Source organism: Aulonocara sp. 'chitande type north' Nkhata Bay, linkage group LG22 (assembly GCF_057382095.1).
Source record: "Aulonocara sp. 'chitande type north' Nkhata Bay isolate Kocher_YH1m ecotype deep benthic linkage group LG22, A_spYH_male_GT1.1, whole genome shotgun sequence".
Taxonomy (NCBI): Eukaryota; Metazoa; Chordata; class Actinopteri; order Cichliformes; family Cichlidae; genus Aulonocara; species Aulonocara sp. 'chitande type north' Nkhata Bay.
This window is the reverse complement of record NC_141364.1, coordinates 13,823,601-13,841,542: the sequence shown is the minus strand read 5'-3', so window position 1 is coordinate 13,841,542 and position 17,942 is coordinate 13,823,601. Positions and strand designations below refer to the sequence as shown.

General features: G+C 40.7%; 1 protein-coding gene across 4 annotated transcripts in view; it reads left to right on the top strand.

The window, feature by feature from the left end:
* Positions 1 to 446: 446 nt before the first annotated feature.
* The window catches only part of LOC147303776 (RNA-binding motif, single-stranded-interacting protein 3-like), a 302,868-nt gene continuing 285,372 nt past the window's right edge, over positions 447 to 17,942 (top strand). For all 4 annotated transcript variants that reach the window (XM_086279147.1, XM_086279145.1, XM_086279143.1 and 1 more), the window contains exons 1-2: positions 447 to 715; positions 3,737 to 3,925. In XM_086279147.1, the coding sequence (XP_086135273.1) occupies positions 3,752 to 3,925 (174 nt within the window). In that variant the 5' untranslated portion in view covers positions 447 to 715; positions 3,737 to 3,751. The remainder of the gene's footprint in view (positions 716 to 3,736; positions 3,926 to 17,942) is intronic.

Sequence of the window (17,942 nt, the reverse complement as noted above, 5' to 3'; positions counted from 1 at the left end):
CACTGTAACAGAGCTTTTGCTGCTTTTACAAACTGTAGGAAATGTCTGCTTAGAAGGCCTAAAGGAGGAAAAAGAATCAATTGTTAGTAGAACTAGCAGTTACAATTAGCAGCTGTGTTATACTCTCATTTCGTGCAGAGTAGTATGTCTGCTTTCTTTTTGCCATTTGTGTGAAAAAAGTGCAACATAGAGGACACTCGCTACGATTTCAAATGACTACGTTTCTTATAAATAATAACAAAAAAATAAAACTAACGTTTTAATCTTTTTTTGCTACTTTTCAGTATGAAAAGCGGCTTGCTTTATAGCAACTTTTCTACGACAGCGATGTCAAACGTCAGCTCTCTCGGATATTTCGAGGTGTACCTGAAGGCAGCATTTTTGACACGGGCTCGGTGTAACCGGGAGGTGGGTTTGTTTGATGACAGCTTGCGGGGACACGCCCGCCGTGACAGCAGCAGCAGCTGAAGCGGCTTGTGTGGCTTTGACATCGTGCACTGCCTCCTGGGCTCGAGCTGAGCGTCTCAAAGCCTCGCGGCCAGCTTTTGACGGAATAACTTCTCATACAACTAAATGAAGCGGTTGCCTGTTGTTGTGCCCCAGACTGCTGTGGCTTTCCGCGTCAGAGCAACAACAGAGATGTAAAGCAATTTGCACTACCGCATCTTCCTCTTGATATGCTTCTGACATAACGAGGAGCCAAGAAGTGACAGAGGTATTTCGGCATTCTTTTGGAACTTGTTTGTGTTGGTGTGCCGCTGCCGTTACGCTGTTGAAGCCATTGTAATATCACAGGCACAGCGCTAGGAGCGACAACCCCCTCGGGAGGATGTTTGTGTCGCTTGAAGTCGGGACGACGTTAGAAAATGTTTGAGTTGCTCTGGTGTGCATTAAGTGAAACGTCCACGGTTAGCTGCAGCTTCATTTTTAGCTGTGAGCGTGAACGGAAGACCTAGCAGGCGAGTTCACATTAGCAGCTGAAGAAGGAGAACTTTGAACACTGAATGTTGCACTGACCTCGGGCCTCACCTGCTAGGTGCCAAACATAGAGAGACCTGCAAGAGGTGTATCCTTTGACACGCCACACGCTAAGATAATCTTTGCAGAGTTAGTCACTTCTAGTCCCACTTAGTGCTTTTGTAACCTTTTTGCATTATAACAATTAAATGATAATACTCGAGGAACATCACAAGGGTTCATTAACGGGGACCAACAGGTGAAGTTCACCTGTCTGTGTCTGTGCCAGTTTTCACTGGGCTGCAGCGTTATAATGCTCGGTGAAAGGTCCTTCAGGACATGTATTTATGAGGCAGCTCATCTCAGTTGCAAGAACAACCAACTGACCTCATAACTTATTAATGGCCCCAGAATGCAAAATGAAGCAACTCAGATGCTAAACATCGACCCGATGCTGATTTCAGATCTGTCCTTCAAACGAGGTCACTTGTCTTTACTTTGTTTGTCCTCTGCTTTATTGTTCGGAGACCTGGAAAAACAAGTCCTCACTACTGAGATAATGCTTCCTTGCATGCACCACACTGTTAAATGATTTTTTTTTTTGTTCTAGATTATAAGGTTACAATTTAAAACATGTTGTTTGATCAGAATTTTTTTTTAAACATCTGTTATTTATCCAGTTTATTTTTTTAAGTGCTCTCAGTGTGACAAACACATACAGATTAGGAGAGAATTATTAGTCCCCAAACTGAAAGTTTTTCTCAAAATCTTCCCAAATGCTTTTTAACAGAGTAAGGGATTTTCAACATCCTATTTCTAAAAATATTAGTTCGCTTTAGATTTCCACACAATAACAGCATAATATCTGGGTAAAAAAAACCCACCCCAAATGACCAGGGTTATTAGCCCACTGAAAACTGACCTTTTTTTGAGCCGTAGCACAAACCACTGCTGTGCAATTATGTGCTTTAACGTTGCCCAAAGCTTGTAAAATAAAATGAAAACTGAGGTTTATCTTCCAATTTACAAACAGTATAAACACTTCAGCAAAGGTTTGAGCTCACACCTGAGAAACCCTCATGACAACAACAAAATAAATCAGTTAACTCGAGAAAAAGAGTTGTTGATGCTCACAAAGGATGAGATGGATATGCAAAGTTATGACACTGTTTCCAAGTGTCATCAACTGGAGTGAGAAGTATCATTAAGAAAACTCAAAGAGAGCCACGGTGTACAGAACAAGCCCATCAGAGGTAAGAAGAGAAAGATTTCAAAGACCCTTAAAAGAAAACTAGTGATTAATGATGTGTTTAGACTCCAGAACAACAGCCAAGATGTGAGTGACTTAACCAAGTCTGGAATTGTAGTCTGAATGAAGAAAATCACTTGAAACCTGCACAAGAGTGGACTGCAAGGTTGCAGATCAAGATAAACTCTGCTTTTGCAGAAGAGACACTTTTAAGACAAATTAAAGAAAGAGAAACATTATGCATGCTGGAAGCACATTCTTCCAGTGTATAAAGGAGCTCTTTAGCCACAAAGATGCTTTAGTTTGGAGAAAGATGGGAGAGGTGTAAAACCCAAAGACTATTGTCCCCAGTCCCCATGGTGAAACACGGCGGTGGGAGTATTATGCTGTGGGATGCTTCAGTGCGTCTGGAACTGGGAATTTTATCAATGTGGGAGGAATCACGAAGAACGAAGGACGTGAAGATTCTGAAAGAAAACCTCAAGCAGCCAGCACCAAAACACAATAGCAACACAATACATACGTCAGCCCTGGTGAAGAACTACTTCCATAAGAGCAAAGTGAATGCCATTGACTGGCCTGCACTATCTTGAATCCCATTAAGAATCTGTAGGGTGAACTGAAGAGGGAAGTCCATGCCAGAAGACCACAAATTTGGAGGAGCATGTAAAATTCACCAAAAAAGAATAGGCTCAGATCAGGAGACGTGTGTGAGACTTACCTAAAACTACAACAAATGACATGCGCTGTTTTCCAGCAGATAGGATACACAATTGACTATTAGCGTTGGGTGGGCTAATCATTTTGACTCTGGTAGTTTCAGGGTTTCATGGATTAAAGTGATCCATTACATTCAGAATAAAACTTTTAAGCTTTGTTTAACAGCACTTGGGTAATTCCCTTTATAAAAATTACATTTTCACATGGGGACTAATAATATTGTGCAAAGTCAGAGGTTAGGTTAGGATACAGTGCAGTGCCATGGGAAGGATAGCAAATCATTTTGTGCTGTGATATAATCATTATTATTAAGTTTTAATTATTTCATTTGTAGCTGAGAGAATGGCAACCAGAGCCTGATGGGAATTTCCTTGACAGACCTTTTACTTGTTAACTATGACTGAGTGTCCTCAAATTTTCCAGTTAGTCATGCATGATACCCAAATCCTAAAGGCTAACTTACATAAACAGACTCCAGCTTTAATGCCATTTAATATTAGTGATTACACCCGTGCCTTTATTGATGTGAAATGTCTAAATGTCTCCCTTGTTTTTGAAAATTTTAAAGATGGGATTATATTTACCCCACAGTTCTGTTCCAGTGATATGACTTATAATGCAGAAAAGCTCGAACGACTTTTGTAATAAATACTGGAAATCGATAGTGATGTCAGACTGAGATATGTCTCAGAATACAAACACTGGTGCAGAGATTTTGTGAAAACAACCATAACTTGTAAGTCAGTCCAAGTGTTTCATTCATCCACTCTTTCGTCATTATTTTCTGCAATCTCGTGCTACCATTAAAAGGCACTGCAGGGGAAGATGGAGGTCCAAAGTGGTGTTCAGCAGCCTGAGCCCTGCCCTCTGGGCTCTCCTCGGTCAGGGGCCGATCAGCAGAATGAAGTGGATGACAGACAGATGGATGCCGGTGGCAGGCCTTCCACTGACAACCACAGTAAAGATGCACAGCCAGCAACGCAGAAAGACGACAAAAAAGTGAGTTACAGGCTCCCACTGCTGCACATCTGCAGGCGCTGGGTCTGGGTGTGTCTGTACATGTGTATGTGTGTGTTGAGTGATGAGATCCTGCCTGACTGTTGAGCTATGTGGGAAATATCCTGTACTTTGAGTGTGTTTTATTTTCCAGTGCTTAAAAGCCAAGTTGCATTTTTTGCCAATACATTTTTTTATGTTGTGGGGCGTTAGGAAGAGCACAATGGATATTGGCAGCTAGCAATATTAGCCTATCCTAGCTATTTGCTGATATATTGGTATCAGCAAATAATTGTAATTTCTTGCCGTATAAAATTTAAATTTAGAGAAGTAAAGAAGAGACAGGCGAAACACCCTTCAGCCAGGTTGCGAGTGTTGTACATTGTATTGTTTGCCCACCAGAGGGCGCTCTGCAGCTTACCTGTTTGCAACGCACGTGATTGGAATGCGACAAACACATTAGAGCGTTAGGCAGGCCATGAATGAATAATCATAACTTGTTGCAACATTATAACACGTTTATTTTTAACCTACATTGCCATATTATATAAGTAATGGCTCATAAATAACAGCTTATAAGAAATGTTTGGGAGACCTGCTTGTTTTGTGTGCCTGAAAGAATAAATATCGGCCAATATCTTATTTTTAAATTCCCTATTAATAGTATTGGTCTTAAAAACCCTATATCGGACCGTCTCTAGTGTTAAGCGTTGTCAGTCCTCAATCATGAGCTTCGACACTTCTCCAGTTCTGCAAGGACATGTTTGCAAAGCATTGTTGCTTCAAAACTATAGTTACTTTTGCTCTCATGCCTCAGTTGTTTTAAAGGGTCCAGTCAACGCAAAAATATCAAGCACCGCTGTGGTATGGACCTGTTCCTATTACTTATCAAAACCCAAGTGGATTGTGCATTTTGGAGCCCTCTGCACGTCCAAGAGTGACAGTAAAATCCTCACTGGCTGTGCTCCATCTCAAGGATGTCAATCATGCTTCTCTGGCAGGAGCCAGAACCTCTTTCCGTCAATCAGCCCGAGAGGCTCTGCACGCCTCAGAGCAGAGAAGAGATAGAGGCAGAATAACCACAACAGATATCAAAAACATTCACTAGATGACTGGACTGACTGCTACTGGCAGCTCTGAATGGGTTGCTTGTCATGGCTTGCTGTATCAATTTTGAGTTCTTTGAGCAGAGTTTGAGCGTACAGTAATCGACATCACGCTTTAGGGTTTCCAACTTAGTGAGGTGAAAGGGCCTCTGAAGCATTAAACTAACATCAAAAAGTCATAATCATACAATGCAGTTATTTTAGGTTGAGTTTCAGCTTGTTACTGTAGCATTTAACTCTACTTAATATTAGGTATTAACCTGAAGGAAGTCTTTGCACTTATGTCTAAAATTTCTGCAGTTTAATGAGTTAGGGGATTTTTCTGCAGCTGTGATCAAATAAAGCAACTATTACTTCAGTACTTTTACTTTCACGTTTAATGCTAGCGACCTCATTCTTGATGATCTACATATTTGAACTGGCGAATATGCCCTTCCTGATGCATCCCTCTGGTTTGTGACTGACACTAGGACTACACTGGCTTGTGGCCCTTTGTCTCATGCCAGGAAAGAGTACTACAAATGTGATATTTGCTTTGAGAGTGAAGGAGTTGCTGTGAGTCTTTGTGGACTAAGAGAAAGCATATAATAAAGTGATGATAAGAACTGTACTGCACGAGGAGTCAGGAGTGGCAGAGAAGTATGTAAGGGCAAGACAGTGGTGAGGTGTGCAGTAGGATTGACAGATGGGTTCAAGGTGGGGGTGGGATTACATCAGGGATCAGCTGTGAGCCCTTTCTTGTTTGCACCGGTGATGGACAGGTTGACAGATGAGATCAGGCAGGAGCCTCCGTGGACTATGATGCTCACAGATGACATGATCTGTAGTGAGAGTGGGGAGGAGGTGGAAGAGAGGAGGAGGTATACTCTGGAGAGAAGAGGAATGAAAGCCAGTGGATACGTGTGTGGAAATGAGAGGGAGGTCAGTGGAACAGCTCAATTTATAAGGCAAGGCTGACATGGTTTGGACATGTGCAAGAGGAGGGATGGTGAATGTATTGGACAAAGGATGTTGAATATGGACCTGTGGAATAATGGAACTGTAACAAAAACACCCTTTGCTCATGGAGCTAGTTGCTTTGTTGCAGTTACTGCAGTCTGTGACAAATTCTTGTATAAGTTGCGACTGGGGAGAGTGCCCGCCCTATGGAAGACATCCTGCATCGTCCCGGTCCCCAAAAAGAACCGGCCCAATGAGCTGAATGACTTCCGACCAGTGGCACTGACGTCACATCTTATGAAGACTCTAGAGCGGCTCTTCCTCAACTTCCTCCGACCACAGGTACAACATGCCCAGGACCCACTACAGTTTGCATACAAGGCGGGTGTCGGAGTGGAGGATGCCATCCTGTACCTCCTACACAGAGCCCACTCACACCTGGATGGGGGAAAAGGCACGGTCAGGATACTGTTTCTTGACTTTTCCAGTGCCTTTAATACCATCCGGCCCTGTATGCTTCAGGAAAAACTGAACAGGATGGAGGTGGACCCCTGCCTGGTGGCTTGGATCTCCGACTACCTCACCGACAGACCACAGTACGTCAGGCTGAAGGACATTACGTCTGACACTGTGGTCAGCAGCACAGGAGCACCACAGGGAACTGTGCTGTCCCCTCTTCTCTTCACCCTGTACACCTCTGACTTCTGCTACAACTCTGAATTATGCCATATTCAGAAGTTTGCAGATGACACGGCCATCATGGGGTGTATCTGGGATGATCAGGAAGAGGAGTACAGAAGTCTGGTGAGGAACTTTGTCGCATGGAGTCACACAAACCACCTGCAACTCAACACCTCAAAGACTAAGGAACTGGTTGTGGACTTCGGGAGGTCCAGAGAAGGTCCACTGCCGGTTCAGATAGAGGGGGAGGAGGTGGAGGTGGTCAACAAGTACAAGTACCTCGGGCTGTGGGTGGACAATAAACTGGACTGGTCATGCAACACAGAGCACCTGTATAAAAAAGCCCAAAGCCGACTGTACTTCCTCAGGAGGCTGAGGTCTTTTAACATCTGCAGGAAGCTCGTGAGGATGTTTTACCAGTCGGTGGTTGCTGGAGTACTTTTCTATGCTGTGGTGTGCTGGGGGAGCAGCACAGCAAAGAAGGACTCATCCAGGCTGGAGAAACTGATCAGGAGGGCTAGCTCTGTGGTCGGCATGAAGCTGGACACTCTGGTGACAGTGGCAGAGAAAAGGACATTAAAGAAACTGATGGACATTATGAACAATGCTGGGCATCCTCTGCACACGGCCATAAACAATCAGAAGAGTCTGTTCAGTGACAGGTTGCTTCTCCCCAAGACAAGAACTAACAGACTTAAAAACTCCTTTGTCCCACACGCCATCAAACTGTTTAACTCCTCTCTGGAGGGGAGAGGGAGGGGAAACAGGAGGACAAAGGAGGGGGGAACAACTAAGCTGTAGTGCCTCTTCACCTCACTGTACAATACCTTGTGCAATACTTTTTGTAAATAGTCAACAGTGCAATAGACTCAATACTTGAAATGTGCAATTCACTTGTATTTTTATTTTTTATTCCTATTTATTCTATTTATCCCCTTTGTATATTTTATTTATATTTGTCTCTGTATTTATATATGTGTGTGTGTGTGTATGTATATATATATACATATATATATATATATATATATATATATATATAACAATTCTGTAACTGTAACTTCGGTCGTTGCTGTGCTTTTTGGAAGTCGAATTTCCCAGAGGAGCCCACCCGAGGGATTAATAAAGTTCTATCTTATCTTATCTTAAGTTGTAATTGTGCAGTAGTACTGTAGGATAACATACTTTGTGACCATGCAAACTTAGATTATGTTCGCTATCTGAATTCTTTCAGGTAGTTCACTAAAGTCTCTTATTACAGTCCTTTGACATACACATGAATACACACCATCTATAAGACTGGATAGAAGATCTCCTGCCTTTGAGGTATTCAGCACAATAAGACCATCAGAATTTCCACACATACACTGGTCTACCACCCGCAGTTGGTGTGAAGATTTAATTTTTCAAACCTCAACCTATGCCTTTTAAATCCAACATTGACTCGTCCATGTCTGCTTTTATTGTCTACTGACAAATCAAAACCTTTGTACAAATATCTTACATTAATGGCTGTAATGATAAATGTTGCCACCTTGGAAGGCTGAGTGCAGTCTGTTAATGTTGAACAGGGGCATTTGTCAGTGTTTAGCTGTTTGTGCTGCACTGTGAAGCAATGGGGCATGAAGGCTTACATTTCAGAGAGCAGAGGTTTTCTAACAAGCTCACAGAGGCAACATTAAACATTAGTTTTTAATTTTACTGTGGGTGTTTCCACATAAGCAGACAACAAACCACAACATGCAACAAGACCACTGTCGCTGTCATTTAACCTTTTTCTAATTGAAGCAAGCAGAAGTGGGCATTTTTTTGTCCTTTTTAATTTTTTTCCCCATTCTCTGTTGTTAATTAGCAGAGTAGATAATTCTAATAAGTGGTGCATTTTCACAGAAACATCGCCTGGGGACCGCGGGTCCCAGCGCCACTGGCCTGACCAACTGTTTGGCAAGCAGGCCACTGCGGCCGTGGATTCATCGATTCCTCTGGAGTGTTAATTCATCAAGGTGTCATCAGTGGAAATGGACCACTGCTCTGTCCTTGTTAAAGGGTGCTCGCCTCTCGCCTGCCCTGTTGTTTATTAGTGATGCATCATACAGAATGAGGTGACACAGTTTGGCCTGTGGGCGCAGGCTTAGAGCTGCGGTGGCATATAAGGTCATCATGAGTTCAGTCAGCTGTTGCATAAAGGTTAAGGAAGTTAGGTGGCGAAAGTATATTTTCCCGTTTGAATCCCCAGACTGACCCTGTATTCCCAGGAATAAGAAAGTAAAGGTTTAACATTTGTTTCAACCTGATGAAAAACCCTTTAGTGAGCAATTAATCCCAAGCTTGTACTTTTAATGTTGCATGCTAACTGTAGGCTGTTCTTTTTGAGCAGGCTTTTTTTCAAAAAGAGCATTTAAAATGTCTCACCAAATTTTTTTTCAGCTTGGTTGTTTTCTATTAACACCATGGTGTCAATTGACCAACCATAAACTGAGTTATACGTTTAATAATATATAATTGGTATCCTGGATTTAACATTTGACCCCACTTGATTCACCGTTGATAATCCGTATCAGTAGATCAGAGACACCAGGATTCACTATTTTAATCTTGCGTCTGTACTATTATTACATGAATATTTTAGGGTGTTTGTTCATAACTAAACATTTCAGACTGAAAGGTAACTAACATAGCTTGCTACTTCTGCAGTAGCTTGCTACTTTGTTTGGCCCTTTGTTTGGACATTTGTGCACAGAAGAGACTCCAGCTGTTGTAAGGTGTCTTTCTGCTAAAGGTCAGCTGATGACCAGACAGTCAAAAGTCACAGCATCTGATCCACCCTCGGCAGTGTGCCCAGATGTGTATGGAGTAACTGACTAATGTAGGGAGTGTTCAGACCACAAATGGCTCTCTGAAATGACCTGTCAGGAGGAACGAAAAATTAAAAACGCCCACGAAGAGCCTCTGACAAGAGAGAAAGAAAAGTCTCAGCTCAGCACCCAGGCATTTTGTAGAAGAAACACAAGATAAGATAAGATAAGATAAGATAGAACTTTATTAATCCCTCGGGTGGGTTCCTCTGGGAAATTCGATTTCCAAAAAGCACAGCACCGACAGAAGTTACAGTTATATATATATACACACACACACATACACACACATATATAAATACAGAGACACATATAAATAAAATATACGAAGGGGATAAATAGAATAAATAGGAATAAAAATAAAAATACAAGTGAATTGCACATTTCAAGTATTGTGGTGATTGATAATGTGTTGATTTATAATGTGCTGAATCTGATCGTGCACTTAACCCTAACGTGGTCCCGCACGGATATTTGCTGTGCCCTTACCCCCACGTTGATCCGTGACACTATCTCAAGTGCAGTCCGTGACCTCTAAACGACCCTGAGGGATTCTTTCAGTTGCATCCCTCACCATGATGAATCGCCTTGTGCGGATTATTCTCCAATTAGCTCTGTTGAAATCTCAAAGCATCGGCCCACCACTGCTGATGAGCACCAGTGCTGATTTGAAATATTGCACTAATTGGTGTCATAACAGCCTACTGACCTTTAACTCATTAACTGCACTGGAAGCAAAAATAAGTCGGCAGTGCAAAGCCTATGGCTGCTTGTAGGAGTTAGCTTGCTGAGCATGCAGTTTTTATAATTGTTCTCTACAGTTTTCTAAAGGGGCTGTCTACGTGAGTGTGTTAATGCCTGTACCTGTGTGCACTCTATTTTTTACGGACAGTTTATTTTATCTCTCATGAATGTAAAACCGACTGATCTATTCCTCCCTCGATGTGGTAATTTGTGTTTTCTTTCCATTAGAAATGAGTCACTGGGGAGTGAGCTTTTATGCGTGGAGTGGAACAGTCGTACCAGTGATTATTGCTGTTGTATTTGATTACACAAATGACAAACATTCAGGAACAGAGGAAGCAAATTATGTTAAATTGCTTCGACTGAATTTGTGTGCACTTTCAAATGAACGATCCGAAAATTAAAATCTGTGCAAATGTTACTGGGTCCAGATTTGAATGAATTTCATGTTTGCTAAACTGTAAAATCAACCTGAGCGAGCTCAAGTCAGGTAAGTGGAACTTTCTTGACTTTGTGATGACTTGTCCAGATGCTGTTGGTGCACTTGCTTAATTACTTCTTGCTCATCGTGATTATTAAGATAACTGTAAAAAAGCAGATGGCATCTCACCTTGCTAGGCAATGTGGCTTCAGCTGCAGTGCGAAAGCTTGGGATGTCTTCTGTTTATATATATCATTATCTGTGGTGCCTAATTTTTTCGATTAACATTCAAGTTCAGCACGATCCAGTGAAAGGTGATATAATAGCTAATGTATCAAAATGCAAAGAATATGTGAGGAAAGTAAAGTGAAAGTTTTTGTCTTCATCAGCTTTTGCTGGATTGAACTGAGTGCAGTGAGTTGAGCCAAATATGGACCGACATCCTGAGCACCACCTCCGCAACCCCCCTTCGTCCTCCACTCTACAGATTACCTTGGCGGTAGCTAGCGGGGCCCAGATAATTACCTTGTGTTATTTCTCCTCCCACACTTTGCTTTTGAACTTGTAGCTGCCTGGCTGCCTCAGCTCTAATAGCATCCCGGCATGCCATCGATCCCGCACCCTTCCTCCGGATATGGAGGGGTAGTGGAGGTGGGCTGATGGTTGTGGAGGGAGGAGGGCTAGTCTGTCCCAAACCTCTGCAGGTTTCCTAAAGCGCAGGTTAATCAAAATGCCAGCGTGCCTTATCATAGGAACAGCACAATGTGCAAATAGCTGTAATATGCACATTAAACAGCATATTACAATGTGCTCTTTGCAAGTGCATAAATTGAGAACTGGCACCTTGTCAAATACTAAACATTCACACATACAAAGGGCTTCCAGTTTTTTCCCCCATGCAGCAAATTAAACCTGCTATAACTAAATGGCTTCCTGTGTGAAGACTGCAGTTATGACAGTTCAAAGACCTCATAATAGTGACCTTTAAAAAGTCTTTACTGCTTTTCTTTCTTTCTTGCTGTTTTTTTTTTATTTTGAGAAAATTAAAATCTGCTCAGCTGTGTCAGGAAAGTAAAATAAATTGGAAGAGTGGTAGCTATAATAGTTTTAGATATGGTGTGATGTTTTAATCCTTTGACAGCACAAATATTCACTGCCACGCGCCAGAGCATTTCAAGGAAAGTGTCTTTAGAGACAGTCATTTTGCAGAGAGGTGAGTATGATGGCAGAGCATCTCAAGCAGATGTGGTAATCTCATTACTGTAATGCATCCCTAAGTATTATAGGAAGCTGCTTTTTTTAAAGCTAATTTGATATATAAGTGTATTCAGAAAGCATTTTGTCTGTTATTCTTTGGAGAAAGAATAACATAAAAATAATGTCCAGATTGAATAATGAAATATTTGGTAATCCTGCTGTGTTCTGTTTCACGAGCAGACCTGTATCAAGATAGACAGGTTGACTTGTCAAACAAAGCTGTAACTAATAGCATCAGTAATAGCTCTATTTAATTTTGGTTTACTGTCAGGTCTTTGGGAAGGTGCCTGCTGGCTTGCTGTCATATTGGCACGGGTAGATAAAGCTTTTTTTTTTTTTTATTGTTGCTTCTCCTCACACTTGTGAGTGTGTGTATCTCTTTTCAAAAGATGTGAATATATAGAATATGCACCTTCCAATTTTAATGGAAGGGCTTTCTAAAATAAATTATTAGACAGTAGAAATAGGTGTGAATAACTTGATGCTGGCTGAATTTTGTGTTTATGCAGTTCAGTGTCACACTTGAATAGAACATAAGGGTGCACAATTAATTGAATTTTAATCTCGATCAGGATTTTGACTTCCCAAAATTAAATTAAGATGATCGAGTGATATTAAAAATGTGTCTTCCACCAGTAAGAACGCAAAGAAAAAGCAAATCAAGTTCTTTGTAAATCAGCACCTGACCATGTGCCTAGAGTAGAATTAGAATTAGATAGAACTTTATTAATCCCTCGGGTGGGTTCCTCTGGGAAATTCGATTTTTTTTTTTTTTTTTTTTTTTCAGAATTAGATTAGTACATGTGCCAATCAAAGCTGTTCTCTGCAACATACAGTTTAAAGTTTTCTTGACTAGTCTGGATGGCAAAATTCAAATGTTCGGCACAGCAGGGGGAAGGGGAAGCTCATCCCTTGAAGTGGGCTGTTTGAAAGTAGCTCAGATTTAAGGCAAGTGATGTTAACCAACAACAAATCATATGCTGAGAGTTGTGTAGAATTGCGTCTGCACCCCAACGCAACACAGCTGAGTTATTCAACTGCCTGGAAACACACCACAAAGTGCAGTATGATGAGTGCATAAGGCCAAGAAAAACAGTGCAAAGATCTCTAATGCGGACACGTCAAATGTTCAACGTTATCTCGGACATCACATCAGCTCACAAAGACAAGTGAACTCCCCAGTTCATCACATTCAGTTAGATCAAACACACATGTCCACTAAACACTGCAAGTAATGAAGGCTTCTGTAAAATGGCCAGCATAGTGGACACAAGTTGCATTGTCCCCACCAAGCAATTAGTTTGCTTCAGTGGCAATAATTGCGCTGTATGCAAAACATTGCAGGGGAAATGTAGAGGGATTTCACAGCTGTGGCGTACTTTTGAATTTTGTTTACATCCATCATGCAGGTACAGTGAAAACTGTATAATTTAGTTCTAGAAGATGGACTCTGCAAAGTTTTAATTAACAGGAATGTAGGACAATGCAGGTAAAAATTGTCCTCTGATGATTTCATTTGGTGTTCATTTTTAGTACAATTTTTGGAGTTTTATGCATATTTCTTATTTTCCTTCTAAGAGATGCACCAAATTTAGGTGACTAAGAAGCCCATATTTTATTTTTACATTAACAATTCTACATGGGTCAAATGCAGCAGCACATGGCAGTGTTATATTACATGACACACCAATCAAATATTTTTTTGTTCATAATTGTTCAGCCCTAAGAGAACACTGATATTTAGATTTTTACTTTTATGACCAATAAAAATGTAGCCACTGAAAATGGCTTACATTTGATCATCACATATGAATCTTCTAACTCTCATTGCTCATTTCTGGCTCTTTAAGTCCAGGCCATCTCTCCTGCATCAGAGACTTTAGTACTGGAAATCATAAAAAGAGAAAAGGTGTAACTTAGTGATATGTTCAATACCAGAATTTAACCTCTGCAATTTATTCATCAGTACAACTCTAATGACGCACTCCTGCAACACTGCTTAAATTTCCAGCCTCAGTTTAGTATGGTACAGTATTCATATGAGCACCCAGTATAGAAAAACTGCATCACAGAGCTCTGCACGGGGAACCATTGTGCTAAAGCTGAGTGATTCTAAATAAGGCAGAAAGAGATGTCACTTGAAAGAGGAAGTTAAAAAAGTCTAATCAAAAAATAAAAACTATCTGTCATCTGGTTTGATACACTTTTTTGATTCAGGCCCCCACAGTGAAAATTAAACTCTGTGTCCCTGTCAGGTTATTTGAAGTAAATATATCTTCTATGGAGTGCCTAGAGCATAAGGTAATTGGGTTACCTCCTGGTTTGGTGACCAAGGTCATACTTTAGCCCATGAGCTCATGTATTAGGGACGGATGATCATTAGTGGAGAGTTGGAACGGCATTGCCATTTGGTTTTTGAACTGTTTGCTCTATTTATAATGGCTGTATGGATGCTTGTTAACATCAGCTGACCAGGAATTGATGTATCTGAAGAAAATAGTGATGCACATTTAAATGCAAATGGAATCTCTGCATGAATAGTAATAGATTTGCTTAGATAGCGCTTTTCAGGAAACTTTATAGGATGCTGTAATAACCCCTGTAACACTATACTTTAAACAGTAGGAAAAGCTTATCAGTGTGACTGGTATGCAGTCTAATGTGTTTTATGACGGCCCCTGGCTATTTGTAGACGTTATTTGTGTTCCTGCTTGCTATTTTAGTCTATTGGCTCTTTAATCTGTCATACAAAAGTACAGAGGCTGATCAAGCATGTCAAATGCGTATCATGCATTCATGTATCAAGATGCAACCTTTCTTAGCAGCTCTATTTATCTCTTATTGGTGTGTTTTGCTACTTTATTCAAAGCATATACTCTCAGTATAAACATAGACAACGCATGGACCTTCATGTGTTCACAGTGACAATCACACACACGGTGACACACTACCAGCAGATCGCAGGCAACTTATTAGCTGCTGTCACAACACATTTGTCCCTCATCTGTTTGTGGGAGCTGTCGTGAGCAAAAGGTTGCTCTTTGCTGCAAAGTGGCAAAGTGAGGTCCTCACTGTGTTTTGCATTCTCTCCTAATGGAAAGCGATGGCATGGGCCATGGCCCCCTCTCTCTGTGGCCCTGTGCAAACCAGGGTGATTTCTGCCTGAAAATAGCCCCGCTGTCAGCTCGCCTTAGTTGCCGGGGCAGTTAAAAGAGTCAGTTAAGGGGATCAGTGCTCGCTGGAGTGTGTAGCTCAGTGGCTATGACACATGGCTTTGTTGGGATCACTAGCTGCTCCTAATCCTCTTGACACAGATGACCAAAGTGTCACCAGTCATGACTCCAGTTTTGCTTGTCTTTAACTTCGTAACCGGTTGACCTTATACCTGTACACTTGCTAACAGCATGAACAGCTGTACTATCATATTATATTTGTTTTTTCTAAGAATTTTTTAAACCAAACTGCCTTAATAAAAACCCCGCTGCTGTTATAGATTTAGTTCATAATGAAATATTTGTTGGACGTGCAGCTTGAGTTACAGGCCGGCAATTTGGCATGCTAACATAAGCACGAGAATGCCCCATTTAGAAGGCCATCTGGAAAATCCTTCGCTGTGATTAAAAAAACAAACAAACTGCCTCTTGCATTTTTTTTATGAATTGTAGACCCCATGGATGTTTGCTGTGTGTCTGCCACACTTTAGCTGTGTAGAAGTATGCATGCTGTTGGTGGTTTGTGTCTGACTCAGTGTCAAGGCTGGAAACTGTTCACTGTGTTTGTGATGACTTGGCAGCAAAAGAAAGGTCAAGGAAGACTTGTGCAGAATTGCCAAATGTGCGAGATTAGCAGTAGTCAGTTCTAGTTTCCATAGGGTGAAATTCTCTGGAGTTTTTCTGTGTTGCTAGAAAATGTGTTTAGTATTGTCAAATGTGGCTATAAGCCAAAAAAACCAAAACGGAGCATAGAGTAGGGCTTGGCGATCACTGCTTCAAAAATAAAAATAGGAATATTAGTTGATAGTATGTAGTTTGTTTTGTTGCTGTTTTATATCACAGATGACGGAGGCTAATCCTTTTGCAATATCAAGATAGAAGCTTCTGATGTGCAAATCACTTGCAGAAACCATCTTAAAGACGGAAAGAAAAAGATCAGTGTTTGCAAATTTAGTCTTAGATGATTTGATTTTTTTTTTTAAATGAAAAGCTAGTTACAGAGTATTCTCTCAGAATAAAAGAATAATGATATAAACCAGATGTTCGTATTAGATATATTAGTTAAACACTCTGTTTTCCATGTTTGTGCAAAAGTGTTTTGTTTTCTGTGTGTGAATTTCTGTTGCAAGGTAAAATCTAATTAAAAGTGTCTTAGAAAGGTGTTGGACTACCACGTGCTGCCAGAACAGCTTCATTGTGTATTTGCTATCTGTCCAAAACCTTGCATAGGTCTTTAACTGATTTGAAAGCTGCTGACTACAAAGTCAATAGCACATGATTCAGATTATTGTAATATTCAGTACCTAGCAGGGCTGGTCTTGGGTTGAATCCGCCAGCTGGTTGGCATCTGCCTGTTCTCCCTGTGCTTGCATGGGTCCTCTCTGGGTACTCGAGCTTCCTCCCACAGTCCAAAGACATCCACGGGGTTAAGTTGATTAGCAATTCTAAGTTTGCTGCAGGTGTGAATGTGAGTGGTTGTAAACGACCCCCATTTACTGATAAACTCATACACTAGAAAAGGTGGGGGATGCTATCCCAGAAATGGCTGCTCCCATCACTTAAATATTTCATTATAGAATAAAGGTGCACATTAACAACAACCTTGTATTGATTTAGCAACCCTTTACTCTGGGAGGACAAGTGGGCACAAACTATGTCAGCAAAATGCAGCTTGCTATAGGGAGTTCAGTATGTACAGGTAATTAATGTGTTTCTGCCATTTTCTAATACAAAAGATATGCGTAGGGATAACATAACGGACAAAACCTTTCCAAACAGTTGAACAGTGTAGGAAGAAATCAAGACTACTTATCCCTTTTTCATGTTACTTATGCAAACTGCTTGTGCTTTATATCTGTTTACTTGGTGCCTGGTTTTCCAGCTGAAAACTGGTCCAAGTAAGTGTTGAAATTTTCAGATTTAGAACTTAAACACAGCTGTGGATAAAATGTTAGTTATTTTTCAGAACACTGGGAATCATTTTGTAGTGTATATATTTAATTCATATTTATTTTTCTTAAAATTAGTGTCTACATGAATTTAATGCTGCAAAGAACAACAAAACCCTTTTACTGTCAATGATGCAAATCATCCCCATGTGTGAATGTGTATTCTTGTCACTGTAAGCTTGAAATGTCCGTACATAGACTAGTGGCTTTTCAGACCATCTTCAGGATGAGAGCGTTCACATGGGAAGATGACCTCAGCGCTGTTAAGTCCAGTCAAACAGATGCTACTCTGTTTGGTAGTGACACACGTGCTAAAATATTTCCATTAGGACAATCTGTTTCTACTCAGAAATGTGTTTTGATTAATTATTATTATGGAGCACTTACATCAGTGTTTTCCAGTGTTTAGATGAGACTTGGCTTGCAGTCTTCATAACACCCTTCTCGAACGTTTTAGTGAATACATATAATCCCAACCAAATGGAAAACAGAAAAAGAAATCACAACATATAAAACTTTTTTTCTTCCAATTTCTGTTGTATAATTTCTGCTGTGCGCTGGAAAATTCCATATCTATGCTCTTTTACACATTAACAGAATTAACAGGAAGTAATGATAAGAAACAGGTGACTGTGCTTTGGCTATGAAGTATTGGTGGTCTTGGTGCAACATTAGCTTTACTGACAACAGCCAGAGCCCAAATAAATGTACATAAATAAAAGAGACACATCAAAACAGCTTTGGCAATGTTTCTTCCCCTTAGATGTGATATGAGAGATTCAAAACCACTGGATGTTGTACTAAAGTATAAACATCTCCAACCCAGACAGAAATGAACATCTGCCACATGTCTGACCAC